Raw genomic sequence first — 20900 nt, forward strand, 5'->3', positions numbered from 1 at the left:
TGAGGTATGTTCCTTCTATTCCGAGGACTTCAAGGGCCTTAAACATAAATGGGTGTTGAACTTTGTCGAAAGCCTTCTCCACAGTAGATGGACATTTTTATTAGCACCAGTGTAACCAAATTTATCCTGAAGTTCTAGTCAGGAGCTTTTGGCCAGTCAATTCAAGTCAGTCTCCATCCATTTCATGAAACAATGTTTACCAAACACCTTCTTAAGCCAGACACTGTTCTAGGCACTGGGCATTTAGTGGTATACAAAACAGACAAAAATCCCTTTTCTCATGGAGATTGCATCCTGTTGGGAGGAGACAGAAATCAAACAAATAGATGTTAGTGCTAAAAAGATTAATAGAGCATGGATACGGGTGTGTTGGGTTATGAGGGAGATAAAGTGCTAAATTAAGCAGTGAATCTGAAAGTGGTTTCTAGCGAGTGGAACAGCAGGTGTAAGGGCTGAGGTGGGACTGACTTTACATGTTGAGGAACAGTCGGGGGGAAGTGTGACATGATGAGTTGGATGAGCAAGAAGGATGGCAAATGCATCGATCTAGACATGTCTGGATAAGAACCAGATCATGTAGCCAGATCATATCTGAGGTTATTTGTAGCCAGATCTTATCTGAGGTTATTTGTCTTCCCACGCTCCCCATTCCTATCTAAAATGAAAACCTGGACTTTCAAAGTCTGGGATTTGCAAGGAGGATATTTTGCTCTTTTGGCTGACCCTGCTGTTCCAACGGGCCTCCCCTCTCCCCAGTCCTTCTCTCTAGTGTCGTCTGTCACAGGCAGTGGGCTTACTTCGCTGGCTTCTGCCAACTGCCACACTGGCCCCTACACTTAGAATGGGCTGGCTCAAGGTTCACAGGGGCTCTGTTCTTTCCCTTGGTTTCCATGAGGACAGCTCCAGCAGATTTCCAAACTGAGAGCTTCATCAGCTCTGGCTTCAAGTTAATGGTAATTTCCTAATTCATTAGTTCTGGTCCTTTCTTCAAATAGCACCTCATCTCTTCTTTGTCCCCAGGTCATGGTGATATGAAAAAATCTTTTAAAAACAAAGGCATAAGCTAAGCAAATGAGAAGCTCAAACTGTAGCAGGCATTAATCCTTTAGTTTTGGATCCTCTGGAGACAGGGTGAGGCAGCAGAAGGTAAAGAACGGAACAGGGAAATGTGCTTGGAGCTTTGGCTAATTACCAGTGAATATATACAAGTATCTCAACAATTTCACAAGTGGTATTGTTGGCCCTCATATTTGTCTGCATGCCACCTTATCCTCATTACCATATATTGGGCTTTAGCTACAAGTTTTCCAGGTTCTACATAGCGGCGGACAAAAAAGCAGGTCATGAAGCCTATATATGGGGTGCAGGAACAAGTCTTTCTTATGAGGCAGCCGGGGAAACAGGGATAGCAACAGCATCATCTGTCTGGGTGAGAACAGCTTGACCCAGGAACTTCAGTGGTAGTCTTGTGCTAGCCCGGGATGGTGGCAGGCCTCTCAGGCCCTGTGGGCCCCCCTTTATCTTTCTTGGGCTTCCAAGGCTCCTCATTCCTGGCATCATCAGCAGCAAAGGCAGCAATAGCAGCAGCAGTAGCAACAGTGGCCCCATACAGCAGGGGCATTCCCCTGGGCTCCCATCAAAGATGTGGCCCCTAACCCACCAGTGGGGGGCCCCTCCGTCCCCCAGGAGCCCTATCTACTTTTATACGACTTATAGACAAAGCCGGGACAGGGCCGAGTTTAAGCTTTCATGTGCTTTCACACATGAGAACTATACACCAAGTTTGCTGACTATTTACTGCTTTCTGTACATGCAGGCTACATGTTATTAGGTCACCTGTGCTGAAAGGTCATGGCAAAATACACTCACACAGGCCCTACAGATATGATTTTTACCCCAGTATATCAGATGAATGTCAGCTTTCTAGGTATGTCTGAACTTTGATTTGGGCAAAAGCTGAACTCCCCAAGGCATAATAGCAGGGAAATAGTATGGAGAACACAGGGTATAAGAAGAGTCTAATTGCTAAGGTTTTGATATTACTATACTATAGTAAGTGGACAGGGCTCTCCCTGCTCTCAAGGGAAAGGGATTCTTTGTCTTGTCCTATCTCTTTGTGGCAGTGCCATCTTTTTTTTTTAAATAATGTTTATTTTTACATCATTTTGTGCTTTTTTCCATCTCAGTTGCAATCCCTTGGGCTTCCCATCACCAAATCACCCATGTGCCATCACCATAGTCCAGTGCATTTCCCTCCCCCTACTGTTTTTGATCCCATTCCCCACTCCACCCCCTGAAATGTCTCTGGTATATGGCTGTTCATTATTATTATTATTTTCTTGTCTGGTCCATTATACACCTGCTTTGAGTGAAACCATATGGTATTTTTCCTTTTCTTTCTGGCTTATTTCACTAAGTATGATCTTTTCCAGCTCCATCCATGTTGCTGCAAAAGGCATGTGTTTATTTTTTTGGTTGCTGAGTAATATTCCATTGTGTATATGTACCCTGGCAGTGCCAGCTTTAATACCAGCTACTCGAAGCAGGGGTGAGTAGTAGTAGAGGCATCAATAGGTGTGTTTGCTTGGCTATGGAGATTGGTGCCAGGAGGTGGCATTCCTACTTTCCAGCACATACCTTGAACCCAGAAAGCATTCCGTACACCTTTGATCTGTAGCTACTGTGCTTCAGAGCAGAAACCAGAATTTTAGTAAGTGGGAAGGCACCCCAGAGTAAATTTAAAATTGGCATAAAACGTACATAGCTTTTTTTAGGTTCACATGTTAGTGCTCTCCAGTCAATGATCATAGGGAACACATACACAACTAAGCAAAGTTGACTTTATTATTTTTTGTAACCAGGGGGAACACCGGTCACAGAGAATCCCAAAATATCACAATAAGATTGGTTATTTGGGAAAAGGATCAAAGAATCAGGACTTTAACTGTGAATGGAGTGATATTAGAATGAGGGGTAATTCTCTGTGCATGTTAATTAATCTTAACTAGAAAGAAAGAATTGAATGATGCTAGAGCCATAACTGGCAAAAAGGAAGCAGTTGCTCAAATTAGTTGGAAGAGGGAGATGTTTTGTATGTTTATGGTTTGCATGGTAACACTGATTTTGTCTGTGTTTAGACAAGATTATGAAGTTTTTTTTTTTTTTATTGAAAAGTTATTTTAGGCAGCAGTCTTTCTGCCCACCTGTGCCTATGCCGGTGCTTCTTTCCTCCAGCTCTCTCCCTCTGCAGGGCAGCAGCCTCCTGCCTGTGACCTGTACCATGCTGGGGCTTCTCTTCACTGACCTCCCTCAGCAGAGGCAGCTCTCCTCAGAGCAGCCCGCCTGTGACCATGCAGGCTTCTCTCAGTAAAACTGTCCCTTTCAGGGCAGCTCTTCCTGTATACCTGTGAAATGCTAAGCCAGCTCCCATAGTCAGGTTTAGTTATTAATGTCATACTTCTTCCCAAATGCCAGAGGTTTATTTTCTTAGTTCCCCTCACCCTTGACCCAACACAACCATTTTAGTCAAAGGTAGAAAAATTGAGGCCATGAACATTAATTCATAATATTTACATTTTCATTATTTTTTAAATTTATTTTTTATTTATGCATTCAAGAACTAGGATAGAGGCCAGAGTTGCAGGGGTTAGAGGATCCACCAGAGACAAGAGTGGGGAGCAGAACAGGCAGATGTACTGAAGTACACTACTGAGGGGAGCAGCAGGCGGGACAGGAGAGGTGTACTACACCTCTCCTGGCCAGGGAGCAAACTCATGCAGCAGTGGCTGAGGATAGCCTCTCAATGCTGTGCTTTAATGCACAGCGCCACCTGGGAGGGCCATAGATTTTCACTATTGATGAGATCCAGCCACTCCAGAGAACACAGACTAGTTTGGTTCTAATTGAACTAGAGTTAATCCTTCTTTCTTGAGTTGTTAAGTCATATGGTATAACAATGGTTGTGCAGTAACATTTAGGACTCTGGACAGGATACATTGATCAACTGCAAAACACACAAACCCTCTCTCCCCCACCAAAAAAAAAAAAACATACTACAATTGCCAGAAACTTTATTTTTGTAGTAAGTTTTAAAGCAAGAGACCCAGATTATAACACTCTGACAATAAAAATAAACCCCAGAACCTAGCTGGGTCAGTTTTTGAGTCAGTTGGCTTTTTTTTTATGGTCTGTCCATAAAAACTCTGAAGTGAATTCAAATTTACCTGGTTTGTTGAACTTCTAAAGCGAAAGTTGGGTTATTCATGATATCTACTAAGGTTAGAGACAACTCTTGGGCCACCTTTTTGAGTTGTATTATTAGTGCTATATTTTTCGTGGGCATTTTATTTCCAGAGTGCACATGCAAAGGAAGTTAATTATCCCACGTAGGAGTTCTCCCGAGAAGTCTGCGAGGTTGTGTTTGCTTCGTTTTATTGGTTTCCGGGTATTCTTTGCAGGGGTGGTAATTTTAAACACCTAAGAGTCTTTAACAATTAGCATTGAGACACAGGATATTAGTGTGTGGTAGGGTGTAAGGCTAGTGTTCACAAGGCAAGTAGTATTCTAGTGGGTACAGATGATATTGGGAGAAGTATTATATAGTACATCAGGAGCAAGCCAATATTTTATCCCTGAAGATGGAAGTATTTTTTTTTCTTTTTTTTTTTTTAGATTTGTTTATTTGTGCATACAGAACTGGGGTACAGGCCAGAGGCTCAGGGGTGGTGAGAGGCTTCACCAGAGACAGAGTGGGGAGCAGAACAGGCAGATCTACGAAGTACACTGCTGAGGGGAACAGCGGGCGGGTCAGGAGAGGTCTGCTGAGCCATGTGGTCACCTCCGGGGCAGGCGGGGATCGAACTCATGAGGAAACGGCTTTAGATTCTCAGTGCTGTGCTTTAACCCGCTGCGCCACCAGGGAGGGCCGGAAGTATTTCTTTTTTAAAATATTTTTTCATTTATGCATACAACTGGGGTACAGGCCAGAGATGCAGGGAGTGAGCAGAGTGGGGAGCAGAAAAGGCAGATTGACTGAAATACACTGCTGAGGCGGGCAGCAGGTGGGTCAGGCGAGGTCTGCCTCACCATGTGGGTCAGCTTCCTGTCTGGGAATTGAACTAGTGCCACAGTGGCTGAGGCTCACTGCATAGTGTTGTGCTTTAACCTGTTGTACCACCAGGGAGGGCCCAAGATGGACAGACTTCTTAAAGACTAAAACAGCTGCCAGAGGAGCTGGAGTGTTTCTGAAGAGAACACATAGACTATTTTGCAAGAATAGCCCCAATTTAGTTTCAATCTTTGAAGCGATAGGTTTTTCAGATAAGGTTGTAATAACCTCAGAAAAACACTTTGTGAGGTGTGGATCAAGGTCCAATTTTTGTAAGACTGAAGTTTGGTGTTAATTTTGTGAGGAAAGGTTACGTACCAGAAGGGATCAGTAGAAGGAAGTCTACCTTATGGAGTGTTTAAAAACACAACTAGTAAATTTTATCAATAACCAGTTAAATTAAGAGCTGTAGCAGTAGTTTGGGAGTACTGTTTTTCTTAAGTGCCAGAGAGCCCAGGGAATCAAAAGCAACAGGATGAAGATAAAGGAGAGCATATTGAGAAATCATGGACTTAGTTAATAAAGGGTGTCAAAGTACAATAATAGGTATGGTTAATGATAGGATAGAGGATGCTGAAGAAACTATTTCTGCTTTGTTGTGATGGGCATATGTTGCCTACATCTATAGTTAGCAACTTCTGGAGAATTCCCAAGAATCTTCAGCTTGGGATTTTCCAACTAAATGGAGTACCCAGGAAAAGATGATATATGTATATTTATATATGTATGTATGTACATATATATGTGTGTACATTTAGTTGGATAATATGAATCCGAGGATCAATGCCTTGGAATTTCACTGTTTTTTTCTTTAAAGATTTATTTATGCATACAGGAACTGGGTTACAGGCCAGAGGTGTGGGGTAGAGGGTGAGAGGATTCACCAGAAACAGAGTGGGGAGCAAAATAGGCAGAATGACTGAAATATACTGCAGAGGGGAGCAGCAGGCAGGTCATGCCATGTAGGTCACCTCCCTGGTCACAGATAGAACTAGTGCTGTAGTGGCTTGGACAGCTTCATAGTGCTGCATTTTAATGCCTTGCCCCACCAGGGAGGGCCTGAATTTCACTGCTGAGCCAGTTGTTAACAGTGCCTGATAAGGTCTTTTTGACTGAGGTGCAAGTGAAAAGTTTTAATGATATTTTGTCAGAAGACCTAATTTCTAGATATCAGACCATGGAGAGGTTGTTTAAATGAGTGCTTTGGGATGCAGGTTCTACCTAATTTATAGGACTTTATGTATGGATCCCCTGCAACAACCTGTACTGAGGAAGACTCTAGTACTAGAAATAGTTTCTAAATACATGATATCTTGCTATCAACTCAGGAGATAACTTGTGGGTTGACCCTTAAAAGGGATTCTATTGCTATCAAGGAAGTGGAAAGATTTTGAGTGCAAATGGAAGTATTTTGAACTTGAAAGTTCAAGTTTCTGAGAATTTTGATAGTTTTATAATTTCATTAGGTCTCTTATTTTTCCTGAAAGTTTTTGGATTGTTAAGATAGTGGGGTTTCTTAATAAACAGTAAAGCTTTATATTATTACCTAATCACAGCATCAGTGAAATGTCTGTGCTTATTACTTCAGGGATTCATTGAGACTCTTTTTATTTAAGACTTATTTATGCATACTGGGGTACAGGTCAGAGGTGCCGGGGCAGGGGTGTGTGATTCACCAGAGTCAGAGTGGGGAGCAGAAAAGGTGACTGAAATACACTGCTGAGTGTAGTGGGGGAGACAGGAGAGGTCTGCTGTGCCATGTGGGTCAGCTCCCTGGCCGGGAATTGAACTAGCGTTTCAGTGGCTGTGGAGAGCTTCATATTGCTGTGCTTTAACCCATTGTGCCACAAGGAAGGGCCACTGGGACTTCAGTCAGAGATGCAAATTAAGCAACCTCCTGACCCTCATGATGTAGGCCCTCTGTAGTGGGAAAAGTCTCAATCTACTTTAAAGAGTTGTACTTGAATGTATTCCTGGTCCATTTGGAGGTGTTCAAAGGAGACCTGAGGTTTTGGGCTCCAGTTCATGTTTTGCCTTGCTAGTTTGCCAGATTCTAGTCATTGGCAGATAGGGTGAATGTCCTGGGCACTACCCCTAAAATTCTACCAACGTTTATCATTGCCAATATTTCTCTTCTATTGTGTGTAATACGGTGACAAATTTTTGCTTGATTCCAATTTAATTATGACTATTTCCTTAAGCAATTCAAGATTCTTTACCTTGACATTCATTTTTTAGGAGTTTGTGAAGGGGTCAGGATATCTATCTGTAAAGCACTTTAAAGTCATTGACCAGCCCCAAAACATATGTACTATCAGTATAAATACATCTTATTGGCTGATTTTTGCTCTTTTATCCTTTATTAACTGCTAGGTCTGGGTCAGGGCAATCACTGCACTTACATTAGATCTCAGATGACACTGACTCAGCCCATCACTTAACCAAGAGCCTTGGGGCAAGTTATTTTTCTGAGTCTTTGGCTCTTCAAATATGAAATGACAATAATACTTGTTCACAGAACTGTAAGTATGTTACTGTAACAATAATCAATGGATCATACCTACCTTGAAATCCTTCACTTTGGCTCTAACCTTTAATTGTTACAGTCTCTTCTGCGGTGGTCTGTGTTTTATAGCTCAGTCACACCATGGTATATGGCCATGTAGTTATCCAACCACCATCTTAATATTGACACCAGAGTTCAGTTCTTACCTGACCCTCTGTCCCTGAGACTTTTCAGCTGTTAGAGTCTACATTCTGTCACATAGAAGGCACTTGCTTTTAAAAACATTATAATTTGCAAATTCGATTATCATGGGTTTGTTCTAGGGTCTGATATTTCCTCGGTGAAAGGGTAAATTACAGTTTTGGCCCAATGCCGCCGAGGTCTAAATTCTCCCCTCCCTGAGGGGAGCCCAGTCCGGGTTATTGTGAGCTTACAGTACGGCGAGTACGATCCCACCCGGTGACGGGACCAAAGTGGTGGCGTCGCCCGTCGCCACCCCCCCCCCCATCTCCCGCCTTCCTGCCCGCCCCAGCGGGGCGTCCTTAGCAACGCGCGCGCTCGATCTCGGCCCCGCCCCGTCCGCGGTGTCTCGCGCGGGGCGCCTGGCCGCGGCAGCCTTTGCGCTTGCGCGCGGGAACAACCGCCCGGCCGGCTCTCTTCCCCTCCCTCCCCCTCCCTTCTCTTCCTCCTCCTCCTCCTCAGCCTCCTAGAACGAGACACCAACATGGAGCCTGAGGACTTACCGTCGCCCAGCGAGCTGGAGGAGGAGGAGGAGGAGGAGGCAGAGGCGGCGGAGGAGGAGGGGGCGGAGGCGGGGAACTTGGAAGAGGACGAGGTGGTGATGGTGGAGGACCTGGAGGAAGAGGAGGGCCGGGAGCTGGGTGCTGACTGTGACTACGAAAACCAGCCTCGGGAGAGTACGGACGACGAGTATGACGAGGAGGCCCAGGCCTGGCTGCAGGCGCAACCCAGCGGCACTTTGACTCCGCACACGCTCCCGAGGCACCGCTACGCCTTGGACGAACGGGCCGGCTTGGAGAAGGTGAGCCTGGCGGGGGGAGGTCTGGGTGGTGTGGCCGGACTCCCTGGGCGCCCAGCTCGCTCCCCGCGCCGGCTCCTCACCTCGCCGCGCGTCGCGGCGCCTGACTTTGCTTTTGCACTTTAAAGGGCTGGAAGGGCGCGTCTCTGGACGACCCAGCCACCTTGGGACCCGGCTCTTGCCCTGCCTGTCTGCTTCCAGTCTCTCCCTTTTTCTTTTTGCAAAGGCTTCCCCTTACTCCCCCTCAGTCCGCGGATCTTTTGAATTACCTCAAAAGTGCTGCGCGCGTTTGCACCGCTTTGGGGAGGAGGTGGAGCTTGAAGTGCGCCGAAAGGGTAGTTTAGGGGTGGAGAAAGTGGTCGCCCGGGGCGGTCGGGTTGCTGAGACAATTAAGAGTTTAGTTTGCCCGAAGCGCTGGTTGCTCCCTGAGGGAACTGTGTGGATTAGGTAGCTGCGTGATTAGTCTCCTGAGGCTTCTCGCGGTTTGTGCTTCTCTGAACCCTTGTGTAACGTTCAAGTGTTTTTTTTTTGCGGGTTGGAGGGTCTTAGATTGCCGAAAGCTCACGCTGCAGTTCAAACAGCAGTCTGGAAAACTAGAAAGCATAAGGAGAAAGAGCTGATTTTAGGGTTGGCTCCTGAAGACCAATTTGAAAATAAGCGCTTCTAATTTACAGCTTTTGAAAAAAAAAATTTCAGGGAGAAAAAGAGGCGTGCTCTATTACTCAGCTATAGTTACCAAGTGATTAGATGATTAGACGTTCATTAAGTTTCTAGTCTTTGCAAGGAACACTGTGGGAACAAAAAAGAAACCTAGATTTTACTGCTTCTTGAGACATGATAGAAACTTTGCAGTATGAAACAACAAAGTACAAAAATTGAGACGACTTAGACAAGACTGTACGCCTGTGCTGTTCTATACAGTAGTCATATAAGCCCGTGTGGTCTTTACAAGTGAGAGTTAAAATTCAGTGCCTCTGTTGTACGGAACACTTCAATGTTCAATTGCAACACCCTTTTGGACAATGTAGACACAGAATAATCCCATCGTTACAGAAAGTTCTCTTAGACAATGATGTTATAGACTATTGATCAGGAAAGAGCAATAGTTATTGTTTTGCCTGGTATACATTCCAGAGAGGACTTAATTCGTTGAACATGTTATTGTTCCTAGATGCTAAGGAAGCTAGGTAAACCCAAACATATTTTTGTCTGTCTTTCTAGTATTTGCAGTCTAGAGCATGAGGCAGACCATTCTAATGGTCACATAAATAAAAGTAAAATTGGTACTTGCTAATGTGTTTGGAAAGGATAGTCTAAGGAATCTGACCATGTCGGGAGGTTGGGGAAAGCTTCCTTACAGCAGTGATGACAGCTGAGATCTGAAAACAAATTAGGCAAAAGAAAAGGAAAGAACCTTCCTTCATTGAGGGAAAAACACTTGGAGAGATACTGTGGGTTAGAGTCAGTGCTCTGTGGGGGGGCTTTATCCTTGGAGCTTTGAGAAATCAAGGAAGAGATTTTAAATAAGTGGGTTTATAGTAAGTTTTATGTTTCGGAAAGATCATTCTGCAGCAAAGTAGAAAACAGTTTTGATAGCAGGGGCAAAGGGGAGGAGGTGCAAAGATAGGTCAGGAATGCTAGTTAAGAGGCCATTGCAATACTACCAGGCAAAAGATGGTGTTATTTTGGGATAGGGAAATTTTTGAGTGGATACTGAAAAGTGGACTAATTCTGAAAACATTTAATAAGCAAAATCACTACATGTCTACACTCATTTTTTACTTTATTGTCACACTAATAAGGATTAAATGGAATATCACATTCCATCATAGCAGAGCCACTTTTCAGGTGTTAGGTTACTGAAATGGTTGTAGCAAATACTAAGATATGGCAGGTTTAGGGTGGGTGTGGGGGTTGTAGGATGACAGGATTGTTTGGAATGGGTGTTAAGATTATGGGTTTGAGTTCAAGAGCAGAGGATTTCAACTTGTGTCATCTACTTATAGATCATAATTCAAACCACACTTGTGGATGAAGTCTCTTAACTTTGATTTTGCTGTGTGAGTTTTTATTGACTACAGCTATTTAAATTTCTGTCTTCAAGTCTAGTGGAAGAATGGTTTAATTAAACCACTTTAACTCTTCTTACTGCCATTATAAAAGAAATTATTTAACAGTAAGCTGTGTGTAATACGTAATCTTGCTTCTTACAACAGGGGCTGTAACCTGAGTGGTTTTTTCTCAGAGATTTTTTTAAAAAAGAAACCAGAATATATGAAGTTGTAAACTGTATGTTGTATTAAAGGTAGTTTTAAGGTGATATAATGAATAGTAAGGCTATTTTTTTAAATTTTATTTCACTGACATATTAAAAGCTTTCTTTTTTTAATTAAAGGCTTTCTAAGTTGTTGAAGGAAATAATGTTTCCTGCTAGAAATTTATGAACTAGTTAATTTTATACAGTCTAATCTCAAATGACAACTAATGTGTGATTCACTTTCTCATGTAACTACCCCTATGTAGTAAGAAATACTCTACATGATGATGTGTAAGAATGATTAAGCTTATAATTCTTGTTAGTAAGATTGAAGCTGTAAGATATGAAGCTGTTTAAATCCAAAGTGGGATGTGATAGGCCTTAAAACCAAGTCCTTTTAAGGTTCAGGAAAAAGAGTGATCAAGAAGGGCCTTTGCTGTGTTGTCTTCCTCTGGTTCCAGACCATTCGACACCCATCATTCAAACACCTCTCCTCATAATTTCTAAACCTGAATTTCTGTGTTGTCCTATTGAGACTAGTTCTGTGGTTTAGTATCACTAGAAACTCTTGGTTTCTAACTTTAACTGGGTCATCAACAATGACTGGAAATTGTAGTTTCGTCCAGCAACTTCTAACACATCTTTACTCTTAGTCCTTTAGTCCTTGTCCAGTGTCCAGTATATTCTCATCAACAGGTTACCATTTCATAGAAAGAATAACAGGCCCATGACCTTCACCTCCCTACTTCTCATATCCCAATTTACTTATACTGTGTAATTCTTAATCTTTTTGATTATATATATTTTATTCTTAATCCTAATTCTTTGTTATGCTCCTTGGATAAAAACTGTTAGCCAGTTACGCTTTTCTCTTAAGCAGCTGATGGATTTTGTATGCAGATATTTTTTAAGTGATAATGGTTTTAAGTAATTGTTTTCTTGATCTGTTATTGTCAAGTTTGGTATTAGTATTATGCCATTTTCACATAAGATACTGTGAAGATTCTTATTGTTTACACCTAGAAATAATTTAAGTAATGTACAGAATTTTTTTTAAAGATTTATTTATGCATACAGGTACAGGTAGAGGTGCAGGGGTGGTGAGAGGATTCACCAGCTACAGAATGGAGAGCAGAATGGGCAGATGGATGAAGTACACTGCTGAGGCGAGCAGCAGGCCAGACAGGAGAGGGCTGCTGCACCATGTGGGTCACCTCCGGGGCCAGGGATTGAACTCGCACTGAAGTGACTGTGGTTCCTTGCAGTGCTGCATTTATTTATTTATTTATTTTTATTTTATCTTTTTTTTAAACAACATTTTATTTTTACATCATTTTGTACATTTTTTTTTCCATCTCAATTGTAATCCCCGCGGGTTTCCCATCACCAAGTCACCCATGTGCCACCACCATAGTCCCGTGCATTTCCCTCCCCCTTCCCCCTTTTTGATCCCATTCCCCACTCCACCCCCGCAAAATGTCTCTGGTATATGGTTGTTCACTATTTTTGTTATTTTCTCGCCTGGTCCATTATACTCCTGCTATGAGTGAAACCATCCGGTATTTTTCTTTCTCTTTCTGGCTTATCTCACTAAGCATGATCTTTTCCAGCTCCATCCAAGTTGCTGCAAAAGACATGTGTTTCTCTTTTTTGGTTGCTGAGTAATATTCTATTATATATATACCACATCTTTTTAATCCAGTCATCTACTTTTGGGCATTTGGGCTGCTTCCATGTTTTTCCAATTGTAAATAAAACAGCAATAAACATGGGGGTACAGGTATCTTTTTCAATCAGTGTTTTTGTGTCTTTTGGGTAGATACCTAGGAGTGGGATTGCTGGGTCGTAGGGAAGCTCCATGTTTAGCAGTTTGAGGAACCTCCAAACAGTTTTCCATAGTGGTTGTACTAGTTTGCATTCCCACCAGCAGTGCAGGAGAGTTCCTTTTTCTCCACATCCTCACCAACATTTGTTGTTGCTAGTTGTTTGAAGATGTGCCATTCTCACTGGGGTGAGGTGGTTTCTCATTGGCAGTGCTACCTTTTAACCCGCTGAGGGCCCAATGTATAAAACTTTCTTGTATGTTTGAAAAATATCTCTAGTGATACTGTTAATGCCACCTGATTCCCTTCAGGATTATAATTTTGGTATTTTTCTAGAAAATCATTTTAGCAAGGGTTTCTTTATTATATTGGAGTGCTACACACACACACATATTCTATTGAAACTGGTTATTTTCATTTCTTATCCCTGATTTTGTATAATTTTGTTCTGTTTTCTCTTCATCTGATTAGAGATTTATTTACTTGTTTTTTTAATCCAAGAAAACACCTCTTGGATTGCAGTTTATTTCTTTTGCTTTTCATCATATAATTAATTTTAATTTTCATCTTTTACTGTTTCCCTTTTATTTCATGTGTTGAATGCTTAATTGGCTTACTAGTTTGTTTTCACCACTGTTTCTTATAGTCATTTGATTCTTCCATTTTTCTCCATCTTAACCTAAGAAACCTCATTCATGTATTAATGACCTCTGGTGTTTATAAATATTTTACTTTGTCAAGTATCTACTATGTAAATATACATTATTTGTCATTTGGACTTGCTTACCACACATAATTCACTCAACTCCTTCCATTTTTGTAAATAGAAACATTTTTTCTATAGTATTCTGTAGTCTGTATAGATCACATCTTTATCTACTCTTTTATATATAGACATTTAGGTTACTTACTTGCTGTTATAAATAGTGCTGTAGTAAACATTGTAAAGATTATAGTTTTTAAATTGGTTTCACATTCTTTTGGGTAGATGCCCAAGTTTGGAATTGCTGGGTCATCTATTATTCCGTGTTCTGTTTATTGTAAATAATGCTGCTGTGAACACTTTAGAATGTACTTTTTCTGGTATGTGGTATGTGGATGGTTTCATATTCTTTGACTCGATGTTCAAGAGGAGGATTGCTAGGTTGTACAGTATTTACATTTTCAGTTTTTTAAGATAAATCAAATTTGCTTTCCTTATTAGTTTCACCAGTTTACACTCCTACGAACAGTATAGTACGATTCCCCTTTTTCCTGCATTCTCATTAGCACTTCTTTTCAGAGGTCTTCCTCATATGTGCCATTCTCTCTGGTGTAAGGAAGTATCTCATTGTGTTTTTACTTGCATCTCATTGGAAGTGATGATAAACATTTTTTCTATGGAAATATTTATTAGCCTTCCGAATATCCTCTTTGGTGACTGCCTGTTTATTAATTGGGTTGTTTATTTTGTTGTTAATTTGTGTTTTTAGCTATATCCTGGATTTAACCTCTTATTGGATATATATTATTTGAGTATGTTCTCATTTAACAAGGTATCTTTTTAATCTTATATTTTTCCATAGAAAAGCTTTATGGAAAAATTCTGTAGAAAAAAAATTTTAATTTTTGCTTTTATTTCCCTTGCCTTAGGGCTTGAGTAACCAAAAACATCTTTATATTTGATGTCATGGAATGTATTATCAATGTTTTCTTTCTGTATATTTTATTGTTGTAGATCTTATATCTAAATCTCTAATCCATTTGGAGTTTATTTGTATATGTGTGGTTAGTGAGTGATCCAATTTCATTATTTTATATGAAACTTCAATTTTCCAAGCACCATTTATTAAAGAGACTGCCTTTTCTCCATTGTGTGGTCATAGCTGTGTTATAGATTAGCCATTGATAAATGTACATGGCTTTATTTCTGGGCTTTCACTTTTATTCCATTGATACTGTTTTGATACTGTTGTGTTAATGTTTGAAATCAGGTAACTAGGGCTGCTTTTGCAATTTGAAGCCTGTTTTTGTTCATATAAATTTCAATGATTTTTGTTCAATTTCTTTGAAAAATATTGTTGGTATTTTGATGGGGAATTACATTAAATTTATATATCATTTTAAGCAAGATAGTCATTTTGATTATGTTTATTCTCCCCATCCATGAGTGTGGGATATCCTTTGGTTACCTATGTCCTTTAATACATACATAGGTCTCATTCTCATTGTATAGGTCTTTTACTTCCTTTGTAAGGTTGGTTCTGAAGTATTTGATTCTTGATAAATGGAGTCATTTTCTTAACTTTTTTCTTCATTTTTTTTGTATATAAAAAGGATATGGATTTTTACTTGTTGATTTTATAACCTGCCGGCGAGACAGGAGACGTCTGCTCTGCCACATGGGTCACCTCCCTGGTCTGGGATTGAACTTGTGGTGCAGAGGACAGATATCTTCATAGTGCTGCACTTTAACCCCTTGCACCACCAGGGAGGGCCCCTAATAACTTTTTTTTTTTTTAAGATTTATTTATTTATTCAGACAGAACTGGGGTACAGGCCAGAGATGCGGAGGGTGAGAGGATTCACCAGAGACAGAGCGGGGAGCAGAACAGGCAGATCGACGAAGTACACTGCTGAGGGGAGCAGCGGGCGGGTCAGGAGAGGTCTGCCTCGCCATGTGGTCGCCTCCGGGGCAGGCGGGGATCGAACTCTTGCGGAAGTGGCTTTAGTTTCTTAGTGCAGTGCTTTAACCCTCTGCGCCACCAGGGAGGGCCCTAATAACTTTTTAATGGCGTCTTTAGGAGTTTCTGTAGATATCATCTGTAAATAGAGGTAGTTTTCACTTCTTTTACACCTTAATTCACTTTATTTTCTGGTTTTGTTTGATAGCTCTAGCCCAAACTTCTAATACTGAGTTAAACTGAGTGGTAGTAATGGACATTCTGTATTGACCCTGACATTAAGGGGAAAGTTTCAGTTTTTCACCAATGAGTATTATTTTGACTTGGCCTCTGATGCACACAGCCTTTATTATACTAAAGTAGGTTCCTCCTATTGCTATCTCATTTAGAGTTTTTATCAAATGGGTGCTGAATCTTATCAGATTCTTTCTCTGCATCTATTAATATTACATGTGACCTTTCCTTTTCCTTTTGTTTATATGATGCATTACATTGATTTACATATATGAAACTATCCATACATTCTGAGATAAATCACTTGATCATGGTGCATGATCCTTGTGATACAATGTTGAATTTGATTTGCTAGTATTTTGTTGAAGACTTTCTCATTGTTGTTCATCAAGGATATTGGTCTATAATTTTCTTTTGCTATTTTTATCTAATTTCAGTGTTAGGGTAATATTGATACCATAAAATGTATTAGGGAGCATTCCCTCTTGTGTTTATAAAAATAATTTCAGCGATCTGAACGTTAGTTCTTTAATGGTTTGCTAACATTCTTTAGAAAAGCTGTATGATCCTGGGGTTTTTGTTTTGAGGGAAGGTTTCTTAAAATTTCCATTTCACTTTCCATGTTTGTAAGCACTTTGTTGGCCTTGTCTGTTTCTTCCTGAGTTGGTCTTGGCAGACTGTATTTATCTAGAAATTGCCCATTTCTTTAAGATTATTAAGTTTATTGGCATATAGGTGTTCATAGTAATATCTTATGATCTTTTTTTTTTTTTGCCCTTGTGATTTCTCTTTCATTTGTGGTTCAGTTTATTAGTATTTTCTCAGTTCACTGTTAGCTTAGCTAGTGTGGCAGCAGAACAGGCAGATGACTGAAATTCACTGTCAAACTGGCGAGGTCTACTGAGCCATGTAGGTCATTTCCCTGGTTGGGGATTGAACTCCTGCTGCAGTGGCTGCAGAGTGCTGAGACTTTACCCCTTGTTCCACCAAAGAGGCTGTAACTTTTGGTCTTACTTATTCCTCTATTTCATGTTGCTTGTTGATTTGAGATCTTCCTTGATTCTTAATACTACTATATTTCATGTTTTTTTCTAATCTGCGTAGTATTCCATTCAGTATGTATTCCCCAATATTTTTTTTATCCAATCTTTTCAAGGACACGTAGTTCCATGTCAGCTATTGTGAATAATGCTGCTATGAATATAGAACTGCATAAATCTTTTCATAATATTGTTTTCATATTATTTATATAAATACCTAGCAGTGTTAGTACCAGATCACTTGGTATTTACATTTTTATTTTTTGAGGACTCTCCACCTCATTTTCCATAGTTTCTGTTCTAAATTATAATCCCACCAACAGTAGATGGTATTTTTCTCCACATCCTTGCCAGCATTTGTTTTTTTCAGTCTTTCTGTTAAAGGCCATTCATGGGTAAAGTGATAACTCGTGATTATTAATTTGCATTTCCGTTATAAACAGTGTTTAGTCATTTTTTCATGTGCCTGTAGGCCATCTGGAGGTCTTTGGAAAGTCGTTTATTTTTGTTGAGTTGTATGAGTTCTTTATTCATTTTTGTATCTATACATACTGAATGGAATACTATTTTATACATTTTGGAAATTAATCCTTTTGTCGGATGTGTGATGTCCTAATATGTATTCCCAGTCTAGGCTGCCTTTTTGTTTGGGGGTCATTTTTTTTTTTGAGGTATAAAAGCTTCTTAGTTTGAATATGATCCCATTTATTTATTTTTGCTTTTGCTTCTTTTACCTTTGTAGATGCTTCCCCAAATATATCTTTGTGGTGATATCCAGAAGTGTATTATCTATATTTTCCTTTATGTATTTTATAATCCTAAGTTTTTAACCTGTTTATCCATGTTTATTAATCTGTTAACTACTAAGTTAATTCAGAACTGTTTGAAGTTAAGTAATGGTTGATTTTTTTTTAATGTGACTGTCCCATAAAACAGTTGACATTGTTGAAGAGGCTTTCTTTTTTTTCCAATGTGGGGTTGTGACTGTCAAAGGTTAACTGTCCGTACAGATGTGGGTTTATTTCTGGGCTCTGTATTCTATTACATTTATCTGCATTTCATTTTTTGTGCCAGTGCAATGTAGTTTTGATTACTATTGCTCTGTAGTACTATTGCTCTGTAGTTTTGATTACTATTGCTTCTGTAGTTAGAAGTGATTTTTCTTTTTTTGATTATGATTGATTATGTTATTCAGTATTTCCTGTGATTCTATAGAAAATTTATAATTGTTCTATTTCCTTGAAAAATGTCATTAGAGAACCTCCCTGGTGGTGCAACGGGTTAGGATGCAGCATGGCAAGCTGGCTGCAGCCACTTCAGTGTAAGTTCAATCCTCTGACCCCGGGGTGATCCATGCGGCACAGCAGACCTCTCCTGGCCTGCGGGCTGCTCTCCTTAGCAGTGTACTTCACTGATCTGCCTGTTGCTCCCCACTCTGTCTCTGGTGAATCCTCTCACCCCCCTGCACCTCTGACTTAACCCTAGTTCTCTATGCAATCCCCTTTGGTTTCCCATCAGGGTTACTCCTTTTCTTTGTGTCTAATTTCCTTCAACAGTGTCTTATAGTTTACAACCTATAGTTCCTTTACTTCCTTTAAGTTTATAGCCAGGTATTTCATCTTTTTAAAATGGGATTTTAAAAAAATTTCTACTTCATTACTTGCATAAATTCTGGTAGCTTCTCTTATTTACATTGGTCTCCAGGTACTTTTAAAATTGTTCTTTTGATTTTGTCATTGATCAAAGGGTTATTCAAAAGCATTTGTTTAGTTTCCATGTGTTTGGTTGTTTTTTACTGTTGTTAATTTTTAGTTGTAGCATGTTGTGAGCAGAAAAGATGTTTGATATAATTTCAACTTTTGTCGGAGACTAGCTTCAACTTTTGAGGTGTCTGGAGGCAGCACAGGCAGAACCCTAAGATGGGAAGGAAGGAGCAGAGATTCCAAAAGGGGAGACTGGAGCCGGTGTGAGGAAGACACGGGAGTCAGGATAGGGTGCAAGTCTTCCTGCCATTCCTTCAGCAGGTCTTTATTTATACTGTGTAGCAAGTAGTTAATTGTAATAATGCATAGGGTAAGTTAATGAGATATCTCCTTAAAACATTCTCAAGACAAGGGGAAAAAGCATTCTTAACAATTTATGGTATAATAGATTATACGTTTTGTGATAGTTATCATGTATACAGCTGTCTAGTTATCACTCAAAGGAAGAGGGGTCTGGGAAAGAGTGAGCTTGTTAGCAAAAGGTTTTAGGGGTCTTGGGGTAGTAATAAATTGTGTTAGCAGTGTTATCAGTGATTGTTTAAAGAAAAGCTAATGGTTAATTTAAGGCTAGCAGAGAGTAGTTAGTGCTTGTTTTAAAAAGGAGTAAATTAAGAGAAAGTTGTACAGTTGTATATCAAACAACACCTGTGTAGTCAAGGTTAAAATTTGTCCATTATGCCCTGGGAGCCTTATCTGAGGTTTGCTTTTTTATTTAAAGAAACCAAGGAAGCTTCCCAGGAGTTTTTATGTCCTGGGGTCTTATTTCTCCTGGGGCTTGGCTTTTGTCTCAGGAAGACAGAGGAATTTCTCCTCCTGGGGCTAAGACAAACCAGTTATAAACTGAATGTTGCTCAGAATATTTTGATATTATATTTATACAAAAAAGGGAGGTCATAACATAAGTTAGCAGTGGACAGTCTGATTTTTCAGAACTTATCCCGGTCCACCCGGAATCAGACGATGGACGTTGCATAGTTTGTGTCAAACTTTGGCACTTCTTTTGAGGTATGTTTTGTGCCTCAGCATGTGGTCTGTCCTTAAGTTCTGTGCATACTTGGTGAGAATATGTAGTCATATCTTTTTGGGATGTAAGGCTCTGTAGATGTTTTTTTAAGTCTAGCTGATCCATAACTGCATTGAATGGTTTTAGTTCTTATTTACTTTCTATCTGACTGATAAATCTCTTGATATTAGTGGTGCATTGAAATGCCCTGCTGTGATTGTGTTGCTGTCAATGTTCTTTAGTTCTTTTAATGCTTCTCTATATTTTTTGTTGTATTTGTGGTAGTTGCATAAATATGGATGAGTTGTATCTTTTTGATGGATTTCACCTTAATCATATAGTGCCCATCTTTGTCCCTAATTATCTTTGGTTGAATGTCCAATTAATTATATATGAAAATAACAGTCCCTGATTTTCTGTTATTACTGAAATATTTTGCTCTAGTCTTACTTTGAAAGTGTTGTTTTTAACTCTAAGGTGTGCTTTTGATACATATATTTCTGGCTCATATCTTTTTATCCAAGCTGGGTCAAACCATTTACATTTAAGGTGGTTATTGATGTGTGAGGTTTACTTACTGCTATTCTCTCATTTTCTCGTGTTTTATCTTTCTGTTGTTTCTTTTCCCATGTGTTTCTGTCTCTTTCATGAGGTGGCTTTCCTTGGTGTTTCCCTTAGTCCCTCACTATTCTGGGTTTTTACTATCAAACTATCTCATCTAAAATAGTCCTTTATATTTTGATAATGACTCTTCGCTATTTGTACAGATTCTGTCTTTTTACAGTTTTTCCTCTTTAAAGTGTTGTTGTTTTCTCTTATTCTTGCTTTACTTCTTCTTTGTTTTTGTGTTACCATTCAAGGGTTTGTCTTTTTTTTTCTTTCATGTAGAGGAACTACTTCTAACTGGGAACATCTCAGCAACTATTTCTTTGAAGTCAGTTTCAGTTTACTTCTCTTTCTTAACCTTCTGGAATACCCATTATCCTTACATTTTCCCTCTAGTGGAGTTTCTTATATTTCTTGTAGAGTTTCTTTATTTCTTCTAAATCTTTATCCCTCTCCCGCTTGGGTCATTTGTATCTATGAGGTTCTCACCAGCTTTCCAAATTTATTTGAACTTCATTTATGTGTCTCTTTTTATGTTCTTTAATGAGGAATTATTTTTGATCCTTAGTCTCTTCAGAGCTCTTACATATGCATTTCTGTGTTTTCTTGTCCTAGAATTTCACTGAAATTTTAAGAAATTGTTATTCTAAATATTTCCTGTTGGGTCTTCTAATTCTGTTCTTTCTATAGTTTTCTGGGCTTCTGTTCTTTCCATTTTTCCATGTTGTGTTTACATGTTCCTTGTTTTGCCTTAATTGTTTATTCAAGCTTGGGCCCTGTATCCTTGCTTATGTTAATTTGGTGGTGGTTAGCTACTCAACATCACTAAAGAATCAATGAACTTTGGAGCAAAGTTCAT

The 20900-nt window shown here is 39.7% G+C and overlaps 1 protein-coding gene across 1 annotated transcript in view; it reads left to right on the top strand.

The window, feature by feature from the left end:
• The first annotated feature begins 8337 nt into the window (after nucleotides 1–8337).
• Nucleotides 8338–20900, top strand: part of ALMS1 (Alstrom syndrome protein 1) — a 113105-nt gene continuing 100542 nt past the window's right edge. Inside the window, exon 1 of the mRNA XM_012731576.1 lies at nucleotides 8338–8655. Coding sequence (XP_012587030.1) covers nucleotides 8338–8655 — 318 coding nt within the window. The remainder of the gene's footprint in view (nucleotides 8656–20900) is intronic.

This window comes from Condylura cristata, unplaced genomic scaffold (assembly GCF_000260355.1).
Source record: "Condylura cristata isolate star-nosed mole 26May11 unplaced genomic scaffold, ConCri1.0 scaffold00031, whole genome shotgun sequence".
NCBI lineage: Eukaryota > Metazoa > Chordata > Mammalia > Eulipotyphla > Talpidae > Condylura > Condylura cristata.